General features: G+C 39.5%; 1 protein-coding gene across 2 annotated transcripts in view; it reads left to right on the forward strand.

The window, feature by feature from the left end:
- The window catches only part of ST8SIA1 (ST8 alpha-N-acetyl-neuraminide alpha-2,8-sialyltransferase 1), a 151140-nt gene that overhangs the window by 46803 nt on the left and 81721 nt on the right, over nucleotides 1-22616 (forward strand). For both annotated transcript variants that reach the window (XR_007406305.1, XM_025455335.3), the window contains exon 2: nucleotides 6455-6599. Coding sequence is in view for 1 of the 2 variants with exons in the window: in XM_025455335.3 (XP_025311120.1) it covers nucleotides 6455-6599 (145 nt within the window). In the remaining variant the exon portion in view is untranslated. The remainder of the gene's footprint in view (nucleotides 1-6454; nucleotides 6600-22616) is intronic.

Here is a 22616-nt window from a genome sequence, read left to right on the forward strand (position 1 = left end):
TTCCCTCCCTCTCTTTCTCTCTCTCTCTCTCTCTATGTGTGCATGTATAAATGTATATTTATATATACATATCTATATTTTTATATATACATATCTATATTTATATATAAAATCTCACTTTCAAAGCCATCCTCCGATGTGGAACTTGGGCACATTTTCAAACATGAATCTGAGGCTCTGTGACACTAGCTCAAAGGGTTAGCATATAATAGTCTAACAGGAATTTTAGGAATTCGATTCAGGACAGTTTACAATAAGGACCATTGATTTAGCTGTCTGGAGGAAATGCATTAGATACATTTTTGGTCAAAAGCCAGACATTACAATCAATAATTGACTGAAGTCAGATATCACTAGAATGGAAAGAACTTTTTGAAGACCAGATTAGATCTGAAACCTTATCAAATGTCTTAAAAATCAAATTTTGAAAGTTTGTCTGTATGATGAAGGAAACAGATTTTATCAGCACCATCAATTGGTGGGCTGTTCCTGTGGTCCCTATGCTGTGGTCCCCAAGGGAAACTTACTTCAATCAGACTAATGTTTAGTACACAGTGTATGGAACTTGGGATTCACCCCTCAGCAAATCTCAGAAATCTTGGGCCTGTTATTACTGAGAAATGTTTACCAGTCTACAGCAATTATTTTGACAAGCTTTTGGTTTTTTGGTCTCCATAGACTAAAACCATAAGGAATTGACTTCAGTTTGAAGTTTGGTTAGTGAGAACCAAATGTGCATTGAGATTCTCTTGTTTCCTTAACATTCTCTTCTTTTCTTCTTACTTGTTATTTATACATCCAATCAATATTTATTAAGGACCTGTTTAGTGTTATTAGCCATCATTTCAGGAGATGGGGTACAACAGTGACTCGAAGACAAAGTCTCTCTCCTCATGGAGTTTACATTCTGGGACTTGGGGAGACAGATAATAGGCAAAACTTTAAACATACAGCATATAAATAGTGTTAAAGTGCTGTAGAGAAGAGGAAAGCAGGTCAGAGGGACATGAAGAATTCTAATATGACTGGGTCATGATGATTTCCCATGATGTTGGTTTTTGGAGTTTTTCTTTCTCATGGAATTTTTTTGGGGACAAATTTGACATTTAATTCCTCATGATAAGATACAAAGAGTTTCCAGCTAGGACTTTTTTTCTTGAATGATTCATTGTCTAAATGGGATTAAGTAACTGAAAATTACATATATTTCTTAAAGGTTAGCTTGTTTAATATTTTGAATACTAGGGCAGCCCTGGTGGCACAGCGGTTTAGTACTCCCTGCATGGAGCCTGCTTCTCCCTCTGCCTGTGTCTCTGCCTCTCTCTCTCTCGCTCTGTATCTCTCATGAGTAAATAAAATAAAATCTTAAAAAAAATATTTTGAATGCTAGCACATCAACTAATTCTATAAAGATTTGGATTATTATGTAATCTCAACCCTACTATTCTGCTTTACATTATTATTTAAGATTTCATCAATATTTGTTGGCAGAAAAAATGGCATAGTATTTTTCCTAAAGCTATCTTCCAAACATACTCTTCTCTTCACATATCCTTTCACTGACAATTTGTTCTCCTATGTAGTCAATAATTCTTCATGATTAAAAAGTACATAAAATTAATACATTTCATGATAAACTTATTATCAGCATTTTTTTCTTACAAAGATACATTTAAACTCATCTGGCTAATAGAATTTCAATATATAAGGCAGCTAAAGAGATTTTTCACTCTGGTTACTTCTCTAAACTGCTCATCAGAATTTTATTTTGTTTTTGTTTTTTTTATTTGAGAAGAGTTGACATACAATGTTACATTATATTAGTTTCAGGTGTACAAGATAGGGATTCAGCAACTCTACATGTTATGCTGTGGCTATCACAAGTGTAGCTATCTTCTGTCACCATACAATGCCATTTATATTCCCTGTGCTGACATCAGAGTTTTGAGTTGCATATTTAGTTACAAACCATAAACTCCAGCAACCCTCCTTGTGTGTGTTGCTTGCATTAATACCCTGTTTAGATATGATGGTGATGTAAATGTTTACATGAGCACTTGTCACACACATATTCAGAGATGCAGAAATGGCGTTGAATTAATGTTTGGCTACTTGACTTCTCAGCCTTCTAGTAGCTGAGTATAAAGCTGAGATAGAACAGCAGATTTTGGCCAAACATGAAACAGCAGTAGAACCTTCTTTCACCCCTAGTTTCTCAAGTTTAGTCATTCCTTGGATGGGGCCCAATACAGGACAGTCATTGGAGTGACAGCCTCCCAATTCTCTTCATCTCTGGTGACCAAAGTGTGGAACATGGCATCTGAGAGAGTCTTAGAGCAAGGTTCATTTTGATACAGGGCATTATTACTTGAGTGGGTGGGTTTTCACCCTGATTTACCTGCTTAGTTTCCCCAGAACTTTAGTCTTCTTTGTTGATAGACGCTAATCAGTGAAGGTGGTTCTCTTAGCTTAGTTGATATGCATGGCTTTCATTAGAAGGGGATGAGAACCTGAGTGAGTTTTTGGCTAGTGGCTCCCAGGCTTCATATTTACCTTCATGATGCAACTATAGCATCATTTGATATGAGTTCTGCTAAAGCTGGAATTGGAATAATAAAAAGCATTTACATTTTGGCTCCACTACTCAATTTGCACTACTCTGAAACTGAATAATCTGCAAATTTAAACTTGAACATAGAAATAGATTTACTTTTGCTTTTATAACCCTGTGATTTTATTGTCTGCTGCAAAACAGAAGCAAATAATACAGCGCATCAGTGCAAAGCATGAGAAAGGGATTGGGGACCCAATTGATTAAAAATGCTAAGAGCTGGTGTGCGTCTTCTCTTTGGGATCACTGGCAGGTTGGATGGAGGCAAAATTCAATATTCAACTGTCAACTGTTTCTTAGACAGATTACAGACTTAATATTTGTGTTGTGTACTCTGATGAAGGAATGCCTCTTGCTGTCTCATACCTCTGGAGCAGCTTCCCTGCCTCAGATAACTTGCTTCCTTTTTCTTCCTCCCAGAGTGCAATTATCAGAGCAGGAAATCCTTCCTGGAACCTGGAGGGTGACCCCTGGAGGGTCCTCTTTCTGAGCAACCACAGCTGTCTGTGCACATCTGTAGCAGTGCTGGTCACATTCTCCTGCATTCAGGAGTAGTGACTTGCTTATTGGTTGCCCACCTCTTGAGCATATTTTCTGAAGACAGGTCTGGGTTTTAATTTAATTTTTAAAAAATATTTTATTTATTTATTCATGAGAGACACAGAGAGAGAGAGAGAGAGAGAGAGACAGACAGACAGAGACATAGGCAGAGGGAGAAGCAGGCTCCCTGCAGGGAGTCTGATGCGGAACGGAACTTGATCCTTTACCCTGGGATCACCCTGAGCCAAAGGCAGATGCTCAACCGCTGAGCCACCCAGGTGTCCCTTAATTTAATTTATATCCCAAGTACTTAACACAGTGTTAGGTGAGAACTCTGTAAAAATCATGACGACTACTTCTGCTATGGCTACTGTTATTACTGCTGGCAGTGCTATTCCTACCACTGTTGTTGCTGTGGCTGCTCCTGCAGCCAGTGTTGCTGGTGAGCTAGTGGCACTCTCTTAGGCCTGGGAAGTGCACATACCTCACACTGTGATCCCTTTTTGGCCACCTTCCAGAGAGGGGCATGGCAAGGGATGATGGGGAGGCATTGTGGATGGAGGGAAAGATTTGAGAGTTCATGATAGGAAAACCATTCCCATATTGCAAATGGTGATATGATTCTTACAAATTTGCTATAGCTCTTGGATTTTTAAAAATATTTTGTACACATGTGACACTTTCATTTTCTGTTGAATATTCCTGGGCACCTGGATGGATCAGTCGGTTGGGCATCTGCCTTTGGCTCAGGTCATGATTTCAGGGTCCTGGGATCCAGCCCCATATTGGCCTTCCTGCTCATTGGGGAGTCTGTTTCTCCTTCTCCCTCTGACCCTCCTCCCCACTTGTGCTCTCTCTGTCTGTCTCTATCTGAGATAAATAAATAAAATCTTAAAACAAAATAGTTTTCCCACTAAAGATATGATTGCTCCAATCATGGTGGTGCTGTAGGAAATGCAAATTTGAGTCCATCTAAGACACATTTCGTTAATAATTAAGCAAATATTTATTAACCTAATGAACTTGAACAAGTCTCTTGGCCTGAGCTTCAGTTTCATTAGAAGTTTATGATCATGTAACTCTGTCTTAGTTTTTTTGAGGATGAAAAGAGGAAACCAATGTGAAAGGGATAAGCTGTCAGACTCTAGACAAAATGAGGTGTTATTATTATATGGCTGTGGCCAAACTTTCCTCTGAATTTCCAGTAGTATTTTGTACTGAATGGCAAGTTTAGCTTGGTTTGGAGGTGAGAGCTATGGTCTAGTTGGAAGTACTAGACATGAGATTAAAAAAAATTCAAAAACTGAAAACTGGGAGCAAAGCCATGCCTTGCCACTTCACTAGTTATGTGACCCATGATAAGTTCCTGAAAAAAGAATCTTAAAGCTATTTAGCTCCAAGGTCATTCACTGTGAGGATGAAGTGGAAAAATATCTATAAAGGCACCAGGTACATTGCAAGTGCTTGGCTGTTGTTTACAAAGCATTCCTTCCAGGCAGAGAAAGGTAAAAATTAAAGTGGTAAAATATCAGTAGATCTGTAATAGGGGCTCAAAAATTTAGTTTAGAGTCATGCCTATGATAATTCTCCTTATTTTCAAAGATAAGTCTTGAGCCATGTCTAATTATATGTTGACGGGATATGGTGTCCATCGTTACTCTTTTGACAAAATGTAGGCAAGTCACCATGCAACTTGATTGTCTCCATTTCAGGCCGTCTTTTGGGTGATGAAACATTGATAAGAATTAATGAAGATGGAGGAGGAGAGGAAAGAGGCACAGCTGGTGAGAAATGGAATGATGATGTCAGAGCAGGAAGTGACACAAATTCTAGTAACTTACTGTTATTTTTTTAAGTGAGCTCCATGCAGGGCTTTTGAACTCATGACCTTGGGATCAAGACCTGAGCTGAGATCAAGAGTCAGATGCTAATCAACTGAGCCATCCGGGTCCCCCACAAATTCTAGCAACTATGATAAGATGAAGGCTTTCTTCCTGGCCCGCCCCGTCCTTTCTGTGGAAACTCTTATAAAGAGGAAGCCAACCAAAGAGCACTGGAAATAGCAACATATGGTGTGGAGAGTGCCAGAGGCCCCCCAGGCCTCCTCAGCCTGGGACATTGACTCAGCGTGTTCATTTCTACAGTGAAGTTAGGGCTGTGTAATAATGACATGTATTGAAATTATACTGTGTGTGCCCCCTGGACATTTTCGGTGAATTCTCAAAAACAATCTCTGAGGCTGGTTGTGGACCTGGGATGTTCCCCAGTTCTGGGGTTAGTAGGTGGCAGAGCCAGGATTTGAACCCAAGTACTCCACCTTACCTTCCTCTTTCAGCTCTAAGCTTCTGCACCATGGTAGCCAAAGATTTCTGAGCAAGCCAGTCTGTGTGGAGGCACCACTCAGAAGTGGTTTATGTTAGCAGTTTGTTTTATTGGTCCTTCTAAAGGTAGAGCCGGGGAATAAGATCTTTTCCTCATGACAGGGCAGGGAGTAAACAGAGTTGGTTTCTGACAGGTTTTTAAATAGAGAAGAATGTAAATATTGGCTTGTAGAATAGTAACAGGGCTTCTTCCATTGGAGGGGCAAGCAGCCTGCGAACTGGCCCGGAAGAGTGAGGCCATAAGGAGCCCTGGTGTTTCTGATGCTAAAGGAGTGGGGATCCTTTCTCAAGGGTCAAGGTGCTGAACTGTCCCCAGAGCCAAAAAGGCCCACGGGATTTACCAGTTAGAAGGCAGATGGCTTTGCCAGTGTTTGAAATCACATCACTCATCGCATTCCGTTTCTATTTAAAAGGATTTTCCCCAGGCATTGTTCTTTAATTTTTTTTGGGGAGTGTGCCTTCTTTTGGGCGACTCTGTGCATCCCCTACTTCATACAGCTCATGTAAAGTGCCTTGTCACTGAACCTAACCCCATGACTGTTAAATCGCCAAAAGATACAGTTCTGCTGCAGCTGCATAGCTCAGCTGTCTCTGAAAGACCCTCCAAATCTTTTCTGGACCTGGATATTGAAGTCCATCAACAAATCTGCAGTTATAATCATCATTTTTGCCATCAGACATATTTTAGCTGCATCTGAGAGCTAATGTATTTTTTCTTAAACTTTTTTTTATTATGAAATATTCCAGTCTTGCATTTTGATGGCTGGAAGAGTGAATTAATAGTAGTCTAATCACCCTGGAGACACAGATGCTTTTGTGAGCTGGCAGTGAGGTAAGGCTGCACGTCGGTGGGAATGACAAGTGAATGAGTCTGCCGCTCACTTAACCTGCTGTTCTTTTCTCTCTCTATTTTCTCTCCTAGGAAACAGATGGAAGACTGCTGTGACCCCGCCCATCTCTTTGCTATGACTAAATTGAATTCCCCCATGGGGAAAAGCATGTGGTATGATGGGGAGTTTTTATACTCATTCACCATTGACAATTCAACTTATTCTCTCTTCCCCCAGGTTAGTATAGTTTGTTGTTGCCTTTCAATATAGTTTCTTATATGTCTTAATACCATAGGGAAAAGATAATTGAGTTTGCCTAACTAATCGGATCTCTTTTTTTTTTTTCATCTCCTTTCTTCTTTTCTTCATTATAAATGTTTTTTTTTTTTTTTTTTTTTTGGTAGCTTTCACCATTTTTGGTGAAGAAATCACATAACATTTCCATGCAAGGGCAGAATTAGGCTGTTACAGAGTAATGGTTTTCCTAGCCCTTCTGATTTGAGTCATAAAAGACTAAAGGAAGCAAGCAGAGAAGGAAGCAAGGTCAGGAATTGTGGAATTCTAGTGTTTCAAGGTTGGCTGTGGAATGATCTTGCCTATTTGCAACACTGGAATGTTTTCTTAGAACTGGTCTTGCTCTCGAGGACTGGGGACCATATGGTCCAAAGTTTGCTTCTTAGAGCTGTTGGATCTTAACCTTGTGGTTAGACACTGTTCTGAAGTGGAGGAGTAGAGGATATGGAGAGAAAGAATTTCACCACTTTTGAAGTGGTCTAAATCAAGCCTTATTTACTTAAGGTTTTTCTTCTTGGTTTCCTGAGCATTGAAATCAAATGTTTAACTAAAATATATGCAGCAAAAAGGAAAAATGGAGAAATTGTTATTTCTAAGGAGCCCTAGTTGGACAGGGGTTGGTTCTTAGGTGAAATTACCTTAGGGAGAAGTTGAGGAATGAAGCTTGGCCTCTCCAAGTCTTCCAGACACTCTTGGCTTGGCCAGATGATTATGCAGAAAGAGAATTCACAGTTAGAGTTGGAAAATAGAGCTGAACCTTTCATGTATCTATATTAATAGCAATGAGTCTTCAAAGGAGAGATCCTATAAAGCAGAGGCACAGGCTTTACCAGATCCAAAGACACCCTCTAATAGCCCATCTCTGCTAGTTCATCTGTAGATGTTTTAGTTGAACTTAATGGCCTTAGTGTGTAATGATAAGTTAAAAATTTTTTTTTTTAATTTTTAAAGTAGGAAAATAGAAGGTTGAATTCATGGCCATCATCTATGTGTTTTCCTCTCTTCTTCATTTGCTCTTGAGAGGCTTCTCACTGTCAACGGAAATGACTAGAGTAATAAAATGTGAGATTGAATTTCTTCCTATTTCTTACGAACTAAATGCCTTGCTAAGTCACCTAAGTCTTCTGAGACTCAGCTTTTTCATCCGTACAGTGGAGAGAATAGTACCTGTCTTCCCACCTCACAGAGTTGTGGTCAGGATCAATGTAGATAATGCATGCCCATGTACTCTGAAATCACAAAGCATCATGTAAATGTCCTGGTTCATATATTGCATCTCTGGGTTGAGGAATGAAGGATATAATTGCATTAGTCAGGGTTTAAGGTAGAGAGCAGAAATCTTTCTAGGTATTTTTAGCAGAAAAATATTTCTCATGGGAAATTAGGTACTTAAAAAAGCATTAGGAGAATGGAGAAGTGAGAGTCAAGAGGTGGCTCCTGGAATTACTCAGTTCAAGAATTTACTGCCATACTGTGGTAAAGAGATTAGAAAGCCCCAGCTGCGATTGCCATTAACATGGTCACCATTGTCTGCAACAGAAACAGGGCCAGGAAGATGGGTTCTAATTCATCTTCTCCTTCCACATTTCCCTCAAGCGCATCCAATGGGTAAGGTTAATTTGCATCTGGAACATTAGTTGCAGAGAAGTTCAAGAGAGGCAATTTTTAAAACAATCAAGCTTTAGCAGGAAGCTAGAAAAAAGATGGAATAGAGGGTGAACAAGCCAATCACAGTATCCTTTATGTACAAAACCTGATATCAAGTTGCTATGAAGTGAAGCAGAGATAAGGAAGCAATCTTCTTTAAAGCTCATCAAATAGAAAAACTTTAAAAGAAATTCAAAATAGTCTTTTTATACACGAGGGCTTTCAGTCATCCCAACTGACTTCTAACTTTGTGCTAGCAAATAGATTTGAAGAAAAGAGATGATTAAGGAAGTGCAAACTAGCCTCCCATCTTATCTGTCTGTTGCAGCAGTAAGATAGCAGGAAACATTTCCTTTTTAAAGTGTGTGCACGTGAATTCTGTGCTGCTTTGTGCTGGTTGCAAGACCAAGGAACCATCGTTGAATAATAAGGCAAATGCCTTTTCTTAGGAAGCAGAAGTCATTACATCATTGTGTGTGTGCATAGTCATGACAAAGGGCTAAGTCAATTCAACAAATAGATTTTTTTAAAGTGATGCGTGTATTTTTCTACTGAGATTCTGAAATGACTAATTTATAGAAATCCTGGAAAATCAGTTTGCAACAATAAAAAAGATGGTATATATCACCTTGCCTTCTTCACTCCATTATTATGCCTTAGTGAAATATTCCTACTTTGGTATCAGGAAGCTGAGTTACCAGTTAATTGATCTGCTTCATTCATATTCCTGTGGGAAGAAAGTTGTGTGTGTTAGGCAGAAATGCAGCTTCACAGGCTAGGCTCAATGTTGTTGGTTGAATGAAGCATCCCTTCTTTCCCTGAATTTCAGCAAAGTGATGCCAAATCACTTACTCTCTAACTCAGATGTGTAATTCCACATCACTTTTTAAATTATATACTTTAATATATTAATTTAAATTTTACTACACTTTTCCCCTAAATGCTCAATATATGTTAGCTATCATCATTATTGTTACTCCATTGCCTTCCTTTATCCACTGTTTTTTTTTTTTTTTCTTGCTTCTGTGGTTGTTGCCGAGATGCAATACAAGATCTTCTGTGTATTGTGCAGTTAGCAGGTCCTGAATCAAGGCTAGAGGGTCCAAGGTGGATGCTAATAGAAAGCCAGTGTGCTTTGAGATGCCACATCAAATCTCCTTAATTACAGTTCTTCCTTCCTTCCTTTCAATTAGTTGTTTCTTATTTGGAACTCCCTAACTTCCTATAGTGTTATTATCAAATTTTTTCAATTCTACTTCATATACTGTTATCTATATAACTACATATCTACATATTATAGTTTTCTGAAAGTCCATATCTGCTGATCTCAATACCATCTTGTAAGCTTTTGAGGAACAAGAGTATTTTTTCAGTATTGAGCCTGGTGCCAGTTTCCCACTTGAGAGAGAGATTCATTTCCAGCTGCTCATGTTTGCATAGGCCTCTTTGTCTTTGTCCTGCCTGGGATGCCCTTGCTTGAACAATTGGAGACTAAGCAGGACATTTTGATGCAGCTACTTCCAAATGGCTCAATAAATATATTTTGGTGAAGTATTGGTTGAATATTATTAGGCTTAAAAGGCTGAATTTTAACTCTTACATAGATTTTTCTAGAATATACAGTATCTGTGTATGTGTATGCGTGTGTGTATGTGTGTGTGTGTGTGTGTGTGTGTTTGGAGGGGACATTGTGATGGTGTTTCCACTTTGAGAGTACTCCCATCCCCTGGGACCCCACTTCCTTCCTGCTTTGCCAAAGACTGTCCCTTTTAAGCATGCATGGTCCCATCTGTGTAGATATTACCTAAATAAATACTATTTTGACCTAAAACGTATTCATGCCCAGAAAGAGCATAAATTTCCTTGGAAATGAGTGAGGGAGCAGCAGGAATGTTAGAAACCACAACTGTGCAGTTATAATCTGAAAAATATTTCCTTTTGGTGTAATAAAAACACGGTCAGCTCACCATTCTTTTATAGTGTGCTGAATAGTCATGTGATATAAATCATAAACCAGACTAGCCATTTTTTTCTCAGAATAACCACCCAAAGCCATTTGCAAAGAATCACAAAGCATCATTAATGCACCCCAGACACACTCATTTCCAGCTCCTCTGGTTGCTATAATCTCTCTGACGCGTTCCACTTGGCCTGGACCCGTATTGCCCTTGGCCTGTGGGAAACCCAGCAGGACATTCTGAAGTAGTTTTGTCTAAATGGCTGTATTAAAATGAAAATACACACTTTTTTTCCCCCTTCACAGTCATCTGCTTAATAGAATCATCTGAGCCCCTGGATATCCCTGAGTCTCACGGCAATTTTTTTCCTGCTAATGAAATTTGGGTTATATTATATAATCTACAGCATTTGGTAACTTGTTTTTTAATTATCAATATTGTTGTGATCAGTTTTCTAAACACTTTTATGTGTTTATTTAGGGGGTGGATGTTTGGTGGGCATAGATCTTTATCATGTGGTAAAGGCTTATGTGATCAGGCTTAGTTTGCCTCCTTTATAACAGAAACTTGACAGAGAGGCTTAATGGAGTAGATGCTTATTTATCTCCAAAAATAAAGTATTAGCAGGTGGGTAGTTGAGGGTCAGATGATGGCTATATTGTGCCATCAAACTCCCAGGCTCCTACCTTGATGTTTGAATAGCCTTAGTTGATGGCCAAAGGACCTTCTAGTTTTGGTTCAGGATCCCAGTAGGAGGAAGGAGGAAAGAGAAGAGGAAATATAGACATATTCTGCTGAGGTGTCAGTGATCAGGATTAAATCACATGGCCATGTCTAGCTGCAAGAGAAGCTGGTAATTTCAGTATTTCAGCTGTAGACAAATGCACTGCGTGTGTTAGCCTATCTTATCTGCCTCAGATTCTTCTCATGTTATCTCATGCTATGGTTACAGCAACTCCATATGGACATTCTTGTCTTCATGGATGAAATAGACTGAGAATGGTTAATAAACTTACTCAAGGTTCCAGAGCTGGCAGGGGAGGGGCTGGGATCTATATCCTGGACTGTCTGATTTCAAAGCTTCCATTGTTTATTGTCTTGCTTGTTTTTTATTTTTTTAAAAAGACATTGGTTCTAGTGGATTAATTGTTCATTCTTGTCACTCAGTCACCTTGAAACCATTTAAAGGTATTTCACTTCCATTTTATGAATATTCTTAGAAGAAATGGAGAAATTTCTCTTGCAGATATATTTTTTTTCTTTTGCAGATATTTAGGAGAAAAATAATAAAGTGTAGATATGCAGGCTCTAAGATCCTGTACAGTACTGTAGCTTCCCTTTGAAACTAGTTTTTAGTATGGCACTTAGTTTCCCTTTGATTTTGAGTTCCCTAGTCGTCCATAATGAAAGGAGAAATAAGACTAGTTACATTATTTTGGTTTCTGTTAAGTGGGTTCCTGGACCCAATTCCAACATGTGTATGTGGAGGCTTCCCCACATTATCAAGCAATTCCGAGACACCAGCTGAGTGTCTCCCAATTCAACTCAATTCTGACACTATTACCCAGTGATAGCATCACGTTCCATAGACAAAGTCTCAGTCCCAAAAGATCACCCTCTGCTTTAGAACCCAATTGATAAGTCTAAGTTGTTACCTGTGCTTTTGACCACATGGCTAGAGATCGGAAATCTACATTACCTCTCCTTGAGTTTGATTAATTTACTAGAATAGCTCATAGAAGTCAGAAAATCCATTTACTCACTATATTACTGATTTAGTGAAAAGGATATTACAGGGTAGGAATCAACTGCCAGATGAAGACGGGTGATGTCCCAGACCAAAGAGCTTCCATTCTTGTGACTCTTGGAGCCCTGCATGGTGGCAGGTGGAAGTGTTCTAGTTCATCAACCTGAAAGCTCTCTGAACCCCATCCTTTTGGGTTTTTATGGAGGCTTCATTATATAGGCATGATGAAATGATTGACCATTGGTGATTCATCCAATCTTTAGCCACTTCCCCTCCCCAGAAATCAGGATGTGGGACTGAAAGCTCCTGTCCTCTATTCATGGTTGGTTCTCTGGCAACCAGCCCTCACCCTTAGGTGCTTTCCAAAAGTCACCTCGTTAACATAAGCCTAGTTGTAGTGGAAAAGGGCTGCTTATGAATAACAAGGCATCCATTTCATCTTTATAGTTCTGAAGGGATTGCAGGAACTGATGGCAAGAGGCCAAATATTATGATAATAAGAGCTACAGATGCTCTTACCACCAGGAGATTCCAAGGGTTTTGGGAGCTCTGAGCCAGGAACTGTGGATGAAGACTTAATATATATATATATATATAAAATGTTTTTTGGTCATCAGAAAGATGAAATATATGTATTTCTTATAAATCACCACATTGCATCTATAAGAGAGAAATCCAGGTTCTTAAAGGGAAACAAGTTATTCTTTGCCCATTGCTTCTTTATTATAGGAACCTAGAATATGATCCCACTACTATTAAATAATTCAGGTCATGTATGCTATTGCTCTTGGCTGAGTGCCAACATTAAATATCTAGGTAGGGAATGAAATTTAAAGATCTGGGTTCTAGACGTGTCCTCAAATGATGACATTCATGATTCCAGACAAATCATGTACCTGTTGTCAGTCTGAATTTTAATCAATTCAGGACTAACAATACCTGGTCTTCGTATTTCAGTGTTATGAGAAACACAGTTAAAATGAGATTATAGATGTAAAGTGCTTTGTAATGAAGGTGCTAAACAAACATGTAATAATGTTACTGTTATTATCTGTTAAACCTTTTATGGTATGCAAGCATTTCTTTGGCATTTTGATAATACTAGAAACCAGTGGGGGAAAAAACACTACTAGAAAAGGAGTCAAGTTAATTTTCCAGTCCATTGAGTAGTAAGAAGAGATAAATCTGTTGAGTTGGGGGTTTAGGAAAATATAAAGTGGTAATGGAGAATGTTATAGACTCTACCAGTTGTACGTTTGTATCATTATAGTTGGATAACAATTATGATAAGCTGAAAGTGCAGTATAAGTTATTAATTTTTAGTGAATTGAGATCATGTATCTAAACATAGATTCATATCCAGTATTCTTCAAATTGCTATATAACTGAGGAGGTGAAGAGAGTGGATCATCACAGGATTTCTTTTTTTTTTTTAAAGATTTTATTTATTTATTCATGAGAGACATAGAGAGAGAGAGAGGCAGAGACATATGCAGAGGACGAAGCAGGCTCCATGCAGGGAGCCTGATGCGAGACTCGATCCTGGGACTCCAGGATCATGCACTGGGCCAAAGGCAGGCACTAAACGCTGAGCCATCCAGGGATCCCCCATCACAGGACTTCTAAATATCTATGACCTTTGTAAGAAAGGAAAACAAATTGTTCAAAGTGCGGTAGTACATGAAGTTGCCCCACAGTGTAGCTGAAGGTAAACTCTAATTTTCCTTGTTTTGCAAATGTAGGAATAATTACAAATTAAGGCCTTTCTTTAGTGAACATTCACAGATTGTCTATGGTTGGGAACAAAATGAAAATTAAAGGTAAGGAATGGTCTATTGTTCCAAGGTACAGACCTTTCTAAAATATTTGACAGTGTGCAAAATTTAGTACAAAGATTGATTATGGCTCAGGCTTCTAGCTTCCTGGGAACAATTGAAAAGGATGCATGACACCAATTACCACTGAGTCAAATCTCATTCAGTAGGTCTGATGGGAGCGATAACTTTTTTCAGGAGGTGTTAACGTTCCTTATAACATTTTCTTCTTACAATTGGTGACATGACAGAGTTTTACTGTAGAAAAAGCTTGTATATCCTTCCCCCCCTGCAATTGGTTTTTTTTATCTTGATCCTTCTTATAGGCAAAGGTCCAGCTTTAGAAGGGAATTTCCACCCTGTTTTGATTTAGTTTTGAGTATTTGTATGCCAGTAGGCCTCTGTTTCATTTCTGCTATTGATTTATTTGTGCTTCTTAATTATATTAGACATCTCTTAAATACATAAAATATATTTGATTAACTTCTAGAGAGGTATCATGTCAACCCTGACTTTCTCTGGCTTAAACTAATTTGGTCAGGGAATGAAAAGATACCAGTGAGCACAGAGAACATTTTCTTGATGTTTGTGCTTGTTCAAATCGGTTCATCTCTCTTCTGCTAATTGGCCTGTGATTTTCACGGGGGAGATGGCACAACATGCTTATCATCCCTCATGGCCTGACTAGTGGTATCTTGTGATCTGCCGGGTTCTGAACTTCTGGGTTGACTTGCCCAACAGGATGGGGGAATTGGTAGGGTGGGAATAGCAACAGACTTCAAATTTCCACCCTCGAGGCTGGAGGTTTTAGTAACTGGCAGCTTCCAAGAGGTCACGGCCAGAAGAAGGCGGGACCCAACCTTCTAGAGGCTTGGGAACGGATCATTTAGTTAAGGCAGCCACTCAAGAAACAGGGTGGGGATCCCGAGCATTGGGCTCATAATTGGGGACTGTTTTTGAGAACAAACTGACACACAGTTCTGAGACTAGGCCCTGATAATCTGGAAGGGCACCCTAGGGCTGTGTTTTGAAAATAAAACAGAAGCCAAGTTCCCAGAGCCACACCTCAAAGTTCAGACGAGGAGACCATGAGCATAACTTGATGGTGATTTCCACAGCTGTGGCTGACCACCTGCCAAACCATTCCCCTAATGGCCGGGATTGATCCACATTTCCCTGCAATTAGGCTGATTCTGCAATGGTGTAGGATGTATATGGAGGCTGAGGATGAAGCCTGATAAAGCAGAATTTTTCAGACGGAAACACTAGGTTCTCTCCTATGCCTTTTTCTGTGGAGACGGACAGAATGGAGGGAGCAGCAGCTGAGTAAAGGAGAGAATCTGAGACATTATATTGGCAGCTTGTCAGAAAAATAAGTGAGAGGATAAACGTGAGAAATGTAGGTGGTGGGAGGATGGGGGTGTGGGTCACTTCTGCCAACTATAAGGAGAACAGTGTGCTTTTGGGGGATAACCAACATTGCATATTCTGAAAAACCCCTTCTGAAAAAACTGATAAATAAAAATGATTTATTTATTAGTTTTAGAGAGAGAACACGCATGAGTGGGGGAGGGAAGAGAACTTCATGCAGATTCCCCACTGAATGTGGAGCTCCACCAGGGCTCAGTCTCATGACCCTGAGATCATGAGCTGAGCTGAAATCAAGAGCTGGATGCTTAACCTACTGAGCCACACCTAGGTGCCCCTATTTTGAAAACTCTTATGCATTGGAATTTTTCCCTAAATACTATTTTTTTCTATCTACCCACCTTCAGAGTTTTAGCTCTTTGCTAAGAAAAAGGAAAAGGTATTGAGATAAAGGCAATCGCAAATCAAATATATTTAATAATCTTTTTATCTGAGGTATTCTGCTACTAATGTGCTGGATAACAGCTTATTTTTTTTTCTTTTAAGATTTTATTTATTTATTTGAGATGGATAGAGATGGGGACTTTTGGAGGATTTCTTTAAATCCAAAAAGCCCGTGTTATTAATGAACTCAAGAAAAAAAAATATAGTGCTTCTATATGACCCATGAAATTTAGAACAGATCAATAATCTACAAATTAAAGTTAGAGTTGAAACTAAATGAAATATAAGGCTTTAATATCTCAGAAATTTCCTTTCACATTTGTTGGACTTACCACTTACATGAATATGCCCTGCTGCCAGCAAAACTATGCTTTCCTAAAGTTTTGATGATTCAAATAAAATAAATGTTCGATCAAGTATTTATCGAGCAACTAATACTGGGTGCCAGGTACTGTGCTAGTTCCTGGGTAAAATGGAGTAAAAACAGACTCAGTCCCTTCTCCCATTATTGGGTCCTATTTTCAGTGGCCCATAGGTGTTCCCTACCTTTTACATGTTCAGAATTCAACTCCTTCCCTCTCCATCCTACTTCTTTTCTCAATTCTCTGTCCCAGATAATGACCCATTCGATCACTTAAGCTGGACACCTGGATCTTAAGTTTGAATCCATCCTCTATACTGACCACTATCCAACTCCAGTTTTATTTTGAAAATATGTCTTTATCTCCTCTTTTCTTACCTCTCTACCACTCTGTCAGTTCAATGTTTATCAACATTATATGGACTAATTTAAGAACCATCTAATAGTTTCACTGTTTTTTTTAACCTTTTTTTTTTTTAAAGATTTTATTTATTTATTCATGAGAGACACAGAGAGAGGCAGAGACACAGGCAGAGGGAGAAGCGGCTCCCTGCGGAGAGCCGGATGTGGGACTCGATCCCAGGATTTTGGGATCGTGACCTGAGCCAAAGGCAGACACTCAACTGCTGAGCCACCCAGGTGCCCCAATAGTTTCACTGTTGTGAACTTGCCTCCCTGCGAGCCAGTGTTGTTATTATAAAATGTATATCTGTTTACTTGTCCTCACTGCCTACCATGGAAGCAAGAGGAAGTGGCCAAACAACAAACTCACCAAGCCTACGGGAGCAGTTTTTACTGGAGGAAACTCATGGAGAAGGATAAGTAGCAGCTAGCAGATCCCTGTTATCTGATACACGAGATATTCTGTGCCCTTTTATGATTAGAAATGATGACATTCTTGATGTTCTGGACTCCAGAAAAAGGAGCCTGAAACTGAGCCAGGTTTTTTAGTTGTCTAATTAGGAATGGCTGCACTAACCCTTCCCTGGTGTGATTCAAAGACTGGTGTGATACAATAGTACTAAGAGACGGCAGGCCCTTGGCTTTGGCCTGATTCATCAGCTCAGTGTTCATGGGTAATGGAAAGCCATCTGTAGCCATGACTGGCAGCTAGGGGACAAACCTTGCAGATGCAGGTGACATGACAGTTCGACCAGAAGAGGATGTATCAATCAGCTCATGGTTGGACAAGAGCTGTGCTCTTTCCTGGCATGATCAAAGTGCCGGGATCCCAGCCTTGCTATTGGCCAGGACTGTGGGCCTGCAGCACCCAGCCACTGCTGGTTTCCATGGAGCTTCAATGGAGGCCACTTCCTTTTTTGGACTGGAGCCAATCAGTTTTGGACAAGTTAGCTATTCTTGTTTACCCCCTATAGGATGAAGTTTAAACTTTTGTAGGATGGCACATACAGCCTTCACAATCTGAACTCTCTAGAATATAAGATAATAAAGCATATTACTTGCGACCACCTTCTTTCTCCTGCTCTTCATTGCTTTATACTCTGTAATTACCAAGTGACTTGCATTTCCCAGGAAAAGTTGTGCTTTTTCATTTCCTTTTCACATATGCACATGCTGTTTCCCCTTCCTTTCCTTGTCTATCTGATGGATTCTTGTTTATCTTCTAAGATCCACTTTATGTCTATAAAACCTTCCCAGTTCCCTCTCCTAAATCTCTGTTGCCCTGCCATGTTGATTAAAAATCTTTTTTTTAACCCTATACTTTGTATATATCTCTGTTACTGTACTGTTGAATAATAGTTATTTGTTCACATGCTTTCTGCTCAGCAGACTGTGAGCCCCTGGAGGGCAGGACCTTGACAGTGCCTGGCACATAGCATAGCAGGTGGTAAATAAAAATGTGCTGAGTGAATAGCGGAATGGGTGTCTAATCTTTGAAAACCTTTGCATCCACATGCGTCAGCCTAATTCTTTTGGAAGGAGGTGTTCCTCACTAAAATGACCCTGAATTAGTTCAGGGGTCACAGGCAACAGCATTAGAAGAAGGGGAGGGTCTGGTGATAACAGTAACGCAGAGTATTGGATAGCATGTCTGTAGTCACCCTGTTGGTGCTCAGAGCTTCATCATACTCTTGAGATGACAAGATCATACACTTTTAAAGTTAAGCCTGCAGCTTCAGCCCTAGATATGTAGTCACTTTGCTTTTGTTTTGCTGATTCTTAATTCACTTTGAAAACATATTTATTTTTATTTTATTTTTTTGATGAAGGTTTACTTATTTATTATAGTTTCAGGTTGTTTTTTTAAAAATTATTTATTCATGAGAGACACAGAGAGAGAGAGAGAGAGAGAGGCAGAGACATAGGCAGAGAGGGAAGCAGGCTCTGTGGGGAGCCAGACGTGGGACTTGATCTTGGGACTCCAGGATCAGGCCCTGGGCCAAAGGCAGACACTCAATCACTGAGCCACCCAGGCATCCCTATAGTTTCAAGTTTTTATTTAAATTCCAGTTAGTTAACATATAGTGTAATATTAGTTTCAGGAGTAGAATTAAGTGATTCATCACTTATATAACACCAGTACTCATCACATCAAGTGCCCTCCTTAACACCCATCACCCATTTAACCCATTCCCCTGCCCACTTCCCTCCAGCAACCTTCAGTTTGTTCCTTTATGGTTAAGTTTGTTTTATGGTTTGCCTCTCTTTTTTTTTTGTCTCCCTACGTTCATCTGTTTCATTTCTTGAATTCCACATATGAGTGAAATCATATGGTATTTGTCTTCCTCTGACTGACTTATTTTGCTGAGCATAATAACTCTAGCTCCATCTATGTCATTGCGAATGGCAAGATTTCTTTCATTTTTTTTTGTGACTGAGTAAAATTCCATTGTGTGTATATATACATACACATACATATATATATATACCGTCTCTTCTTTACCACTCATTAGTCAATGAACATTTGGGCTCCTTTCATAGTTGGGCTATTGTTGGTAATGCTGTTTTAACATTGGAGTGCTTGTGTCCCTTCAAAGCAGTATTTTTGTATCCTTTGGGTAAATACCTACTAGTGCAATTGCTGGATCATAAGGAAAACATATATTACTAAGGAATTGTTATTGAATAGAACTGAAGGGCATTTTGAATATAGAGAGACTTAGAGTGCATTTTGAAGTTTGTGAAGATCATTTCTTTCTCTTTCTTGAATCTATTTCTTATCCCCCCTACCCCCTTGCCTCTACCACCCTATTCCAGATGACATGACCTTTGCTTGGAATTTTGCAATAGTCTCTTATTGGCTTGCTTGTATCTAATCTGGCTTCCCCTCCAGTCCATTTCCACATTGTAGCCTGAGTTTTTGTTTTAAAATGGAAATCAGAAAATGACATCACTATGCTTAAAATGCTTGATTAGCTTCCCATTGGTTTCGAATAAGACTAACTCCTTACCACCCACAAGGCTCTTCTAGATCTGGTCCCTACCTGGGGCTCCAGCATGCAATTCCACAGGGTTCCCTCTCACTCTTCACACTTTGTCTTTCTTGCCTTCCTTCAGCTCCTCGTAAACACTAGACTCTCTCATTCTCTAGAGCTTTTCAACACACTGTCTCTTTCTCACAAAACTCTTGTCTCCTCTTACCTGGTTCACTTACATTAATCCCTTAGATCTTATTTGAGTATCAGTTCCTTCCAGGGGCCTTCCTCCCAAGCACCAGGTATCTCTCTTTTGCAACCTTGTATTCAGTTATTTAAACATTTGATTCAGGATTCTGTCTCTTTATCTCACTAGCTGGGAAGCTCCCAGAAACAGTGTTTAATCTGGGAAGATAGAAAGCTGTAGTATCTCAATTATTAACATAATACCTGGGACATACAAGTTTCAGTAAATTTTAGTGAAATGAATGAATGACTGGATGAAAAAATAGGGCTGCTTGATTTTGCTATATAAAATCTCTGGCTGTAATTCTGGTAGACCTCACAGCCTATGTTTTGGTATAAATATAGAGAGACTTAGAGTGCATTAACCTTTTGTTAGTGGAGGGGAAAGTTCCCATAGTGGAAGCAATTTGCTCTGGGAAACCTTAGGACTGTCTCAGACTGGGCCTTAAGAGAAGATTGTGGAGGTGGTCAAACAGGTTTATGGCGAGCCCCTTTTGTGACTGTAGCTGTGTTTTGCCCATGTGTGGTTATTTATCAATACAGGGACTCAGGTATTATAATGAAATCAATCATTTGAGACATTACAGTGGAGAAATTGCTACTCTGTCTGAAGATTTAAAATCACTGTCAGAGATGTCAACTTGGCCAGTCTTCTGTCCAATCAGAACTAAATGGTGGAAGCAGGGATGGAGCCAAGAGCAGGGGGGGGGGACTCTTGGGTCTCTTCCCTGTCATAAGCTGGTGCCCCCAGGCCTCTGTGTTGAGGCCGTGGTGCTCTCAGTTTTCCTCAGTCTTCAACCATCAGATATCCCTGCACCAATTTCCCCACAAAATGAATGTGTGGGATTTGTATTTTGAAATCATGGCTATTATAATACCACCATCTTTTAAATTAACATACTGCTTCCCTGCTTGTTTTCAAGTCATCTTGGCTCAGCTACTGAAAGAAAACATTTTTTAGCCTTCCTAGCGCTGTGAGCCAATAGGTTTAGGAAACAAGCCAATCAATATGGCTTCCAAACCACCTCTTGCCAGAGGCAGCAATAATTTTTTAACCTCTTGGAAATCTAGAGAGGAGGAAAAAAATTTCAGCCAGATTATAGACACGAGATTACTATGTAGTATATGCAGTTGGAACAATCATTCTTTGACTTAAAAACTTTGTGACTGTTCTAGAAATTGGTAAAGGACATAAATTAATCCTCTACCATTTATTTTTTTCCCACAATTGTAGTCGCATTTCATGGAAATGGCCTTGTAACAGAAGGAGTGAAATGCTCTGCAGTATTCAGAAGGAAGAATGGAACAGATAAAAAATGTAAACTATACGACAATCATTATATTCTTAATTTAGTTGCTGGCCTTTTCTATAATGGACAAATTGAGACAAGGAAAGATTTGGAAGATGAAGATTTATGTTTAGGGAAATTAACAGTGGTAAGGATTTATAAGACGTGAGGTAGATAAAGTAAGGGCTAGGAAACTTTGTTGGAAAAAGGCAAACTATTATCATTTTAATAAAAAATAGTGATGGAGTGCCTGGGTGGCCCAGTTGGTTAAGCATCTGCCTTTAGCTAAGGTCATGATCTCAGGATCCTGGGACTGAGCCCCACATTGGGCTCCTGCTGAGCAGGGAGCCTGCTTTTCCTCTCCGTTTGCCCCTCCCTGCATGTGCCTCCCTCCCCCATCTCTTTCTCTCTCTCTCTGCTTCAAATAAATAAATAAAATCTTTTAAAAAATAATGGCAACAAAATGTCATAGATAATGTCACATCTTTAAAAAGACAGTGCCTGAAGGATACACAAATTTTGTCTTTTTGGTTGTATTATACCATGGGAATCTTGGTGAATCACGTTTCCAGATGATTGAGACCAGCTGTAAGCAGAACAGTAGAAGGGAGTACCTAGTGAAGGGGGACTGGAGGGACAGATGTGGGGAAGAAGGCACTGAGAAAATTATAGAAAGCCAGAAAAGAGATCAGAGCAATATGGTGATTGGAGCTTTCATACTTTAAAGTTATTAATAGCTAGTATTTATTCTGTGATTTCTAAGTGCTAGGCTTGGCACTTTTTATAATTATCCCTTATTTAATTCTCTTAATGCCTCCACGGAGGTAGTTTCTTTTATTTACCCTTATTTTATTTTATTTTCCTTTTTAAATTTTTTAAAAAAGATTTTATTTATTCATGAGAGACACAGATAGAGAGGCAGAGACATAGGCAGAGGGAGAAGCAAGGCTCCCTGCAGGGAGCCTGATGTGGGACTTGATCCCAGGACCCCAGGATCACACCCTGAGCCAAAGGCAGCCACTAAACCACTCAGCCACTCAGGTGTTTCTATACTTTATTTTTTAAAAGATTTTATTCATTTATTTGACAGAGAGAGTGAGAGCCAAAGAACACAAGTGGAAGGGGAAGAGGGAGAGTCAGAGGGAGAAAGAGAAGCAGGCTCCCCACTGAGCAAAGACTCTGGGATCATGACATGAGCCAAAGGCAGGGGCTTAACTGACTGGTAAATGGGACCAGGTGCCCCATTTACCCTCATTTTAAAAGATGAGAAAGCTGAGGCTAAGAGAGGTTCAGTAACTATCTTTTTTTTTTTTTTTTTAAGATTTTATTTATTTATTCATGAGAGACACAGAGAGAGAGGCAGAGACGCAGACATAGGGAGAAGCAGGCTCCTCACAGGGAGCCCGATGTGGGACTCAATCCCTCTACTGGGATCACGCTCTGAGCTAAAGGCTGATCTCAACCACTGTGCCACCCAGGCATCCTGGTTCAGTAACTGTCTTAAGGTCACATGGTTAGTAAGCAGCAGAGTCTCTAACTATATAATTTTTATGTATAGCCATCATGTCCTCCATGACTTGAGAGCTATTTGCATGACCTGGGCACTTAGGAGATGATGGACAAATGATTTGCTGTATTATGTTATGTGTATAAATATGGAGTCTATATTGTTATTGTTCCATCTGCAAAGTGTTCTTCAATTAAGATGT

This window comes from Canis lupus, chromosome 27, assembly GCF_003254725.2.
Source record: "Canis lupus dingo isolate Sandy chromosome 27, ASM325472v2, whole genome shotgun sequence".
In the NCBI taxonomy this organism is placed as follows: domain Eukaryota; kingdom Metazoa; phylum Chordata; class Mammalia; order Carnivora; family Canidae; genus Canis; species Canis lupus.